This window comes from Coturnix japonica, chromosome 4, assembly GCF_001577835.2.
Source record: "Coturnix japonica isolate 7356 chromosome 4, Coturnix japonica 2.1, whole genome shotgun sequence".
NCBI classification, from domain to species: Eukaryota; Metazoa; Chordata; class Aves; order Galliformes; family Phasianidae; genus Coturnix; species Coturnix japonica.
In genome coordinates this window covers 18,151,654-18,153,867 of record NC_029519.1, presented here as the reverse complement: position 1 = coordinate 18,153,867, position 2,214 = coordinate 18,151,654, and the positions used below count along the sequence as shown (strand labels likewise).

The 2,214-nt window shown below is 35.5% G+C and overlaps 1 protein-coding gene across 5 annotated transcripts in view; it reads right to left on the bottom strand.

Moving 5' to 3' along the window:
* Nucleotides 1–634: 634 nt before the first annotated feature.
* RBM46 (RNA binding motif protein 46) overlaps nucleotides 635–2,214 on the bottom strand; it is an 8,349-nt gene continuing 6,769 nt past the window's right edge. For all 5 annotated transcript variants that reach the window (XM_015861017.2, XM_015861018.2, XM_032444150.1 and 2 more), the window contains one exon: nucleotides 635–889. In XM_015861017.2, the coding sequence (XP_015716503.1) occupies nucleotides 864–889 (26 nt within the window). In that variant the 3' untranslated portion in view covers nucleotides 635–863. The remainder of the gene's footprint in view (nucleotides 890–2,214) is intronic.

Sequence of the window (2,214 nt, the reverse complement as noted above, 5' to 3'; positions counted from 1 at the left end):
ACGACTGTGTAGCTACCACTGAATACAAATAACGTGTAGGTAGATCAAAATAGGCAATGTATTGATGAAACATCCAACTGTAGTATTTGACTGCATTAGGAAAAATTGTTCAACTTAAAGCACTCAATTGCATTGTTTTCTATCTTCTTTTTTTCCCCCCAACCAACTTTTCAAGTAAAAAAATAAAAGGAAAAAGCTTACAACGATGACTTGTACAGATCACGCCATTATATTCTTCATCTTGATCAGGAGCTGAAAGCATATACCAAGTTTTAAAAGGAGATAGATCCGCTTTTAAAACAAAGAAACAGAATAAATGCATTTTCTATAGACGGAAATGTTTGTAGGAAACCTTCTTCCTATAAAATTTGTGCTGTTACAGAAACAAATCTTTGAGCGTGGTATTTACATTTCAGATTACAGCCAATAACAGAAATAGCAGGAATTATCTGTATGGTTGAAAAGGCAGCATTGGTTTTTAAGCGTTTCCTTAAGATTACTTGCAACACAATCTTAAAAATACTCCGAATGAAACTCATAATACAAGGGGGTGGGAGTCATACCAAACTACTTCAACACTAAAATAGGCTACTGTTGTATAAACTATTACAGGTAATGAAATCTTTTAAACAAATTACTTTTAAAACAAATTTAATCTAACTAAAACGATTTAACATTGAATTGCACTAATCTTCAAAATTGAAAGTTTAAAACGTGTCCTCTTGAAAAATCCTTCAGCAGGTAACGTGTAATCTGAATTTCCAGTAATCATGCATCAGTGTGGTATTCTTCCTTTCATGGCAAGATTCGAAGTAACAAATAACACATTTTTTCAACTGCTCAACTATGTTCTTCAGGGCGATTCAAGCTGAGTTAGGTGTACAGCTGTCTGCAGAACAGGAGAGAAAACAGGGGGAGGGGAAGAAAAACAGACAATTTCAGCAAGCTTACTGCATTACCTATTCAAAGATGGACTTAAGATAAGCACGCAATGAAAGCATTTGATGCCTTATCCCACTGCTGCATTCTTCTCTTTCCTCTGCACCCCAACCCCAACTGAAATCCGTAAGGTTTTTCAGTCAAAAGTTTAAGCAGCATCAGATAGGATCTAACTAAAAATAGAAATGTAAATTGAGAACTTAATTTCAGTTTCTTTTTCCTTTTCCTAAGTTCCTAGAAAGCTTAATCCTGAAATAAAAGCAAAGTTCTTTGGTTCTGAAGCTATTCTCAGACTCTTTTAAAAACAAGCTTTACAATTATGACCCTGCGCTTCACCTTCCCTGAAAGCAAAGTATTAACAAAGACTATTTTAACACGTATATTAGATCCTTGTTTTAAACTGTATTAATTTGTTACATCTAACACTGCCAGAGCAGCTCTTTCATATTAAGCCTTCTGACTGAGGTGTACATTTGCTAACAAGTTCTGCCAGATGTACTTCATAAATTGTCTTCAACCAACTGACCAGAAAAGGACACTAAACCCACTTCTAGTTTGAAGTGACTGACTCAATTCAGTCAACTTATTTCACACGTACACATAGTCCAACCTTGTTCTATCTTTCCTTTTCTCCAAGTTCTCCTACCACAGGCTCAGATTTTAAAGTCTATATTCCCTGACTGCAAGCAGCAGGGACAGAAAAATACTGACCTTCAGGACAAATCCTTGGTAAGTCTGGAAGTTTCCAGCAGCGAAGTTAACACTAAGCATTGATTTAACATTCCCTTATAAGCTTTTAAAACCAGTCCCATGGCACTAAAACAGTAATCCCCATTTTAAAAATGAGAGTGGCCTCAGCGGTGACAGATATCCACACGTTACTTAAATTTATTAGTTGTATTTCTGCAAATCAGGGTAGAAACACAGTATTTCTTTTCTATGAAACTGGCTACCCCAGGAAATAGCCCAAATATCACTACAATAACAAATCCGGTTCTTAATGTGAATCTAAACCTGGAAGCTGGAACTCTTAAGTGATTCTAGGTATATAAAACATAATTCCTTTTTTTGCCTGCATACACTATAACAATTGACACAATTTAGGTAGGTCTATTTTAAAACAATGTAACATCTATATACCTATAAAATACTATCTTCAGAGGAAAATTCCTGGTCAAACCTTGTGAATAGCACCAAGGCGTCATGCAACTTCTAGAGACCGACTGGTGTTGAAATGCTATTCAAAAATGATGGGGGAAGTTATCACTGTATCTT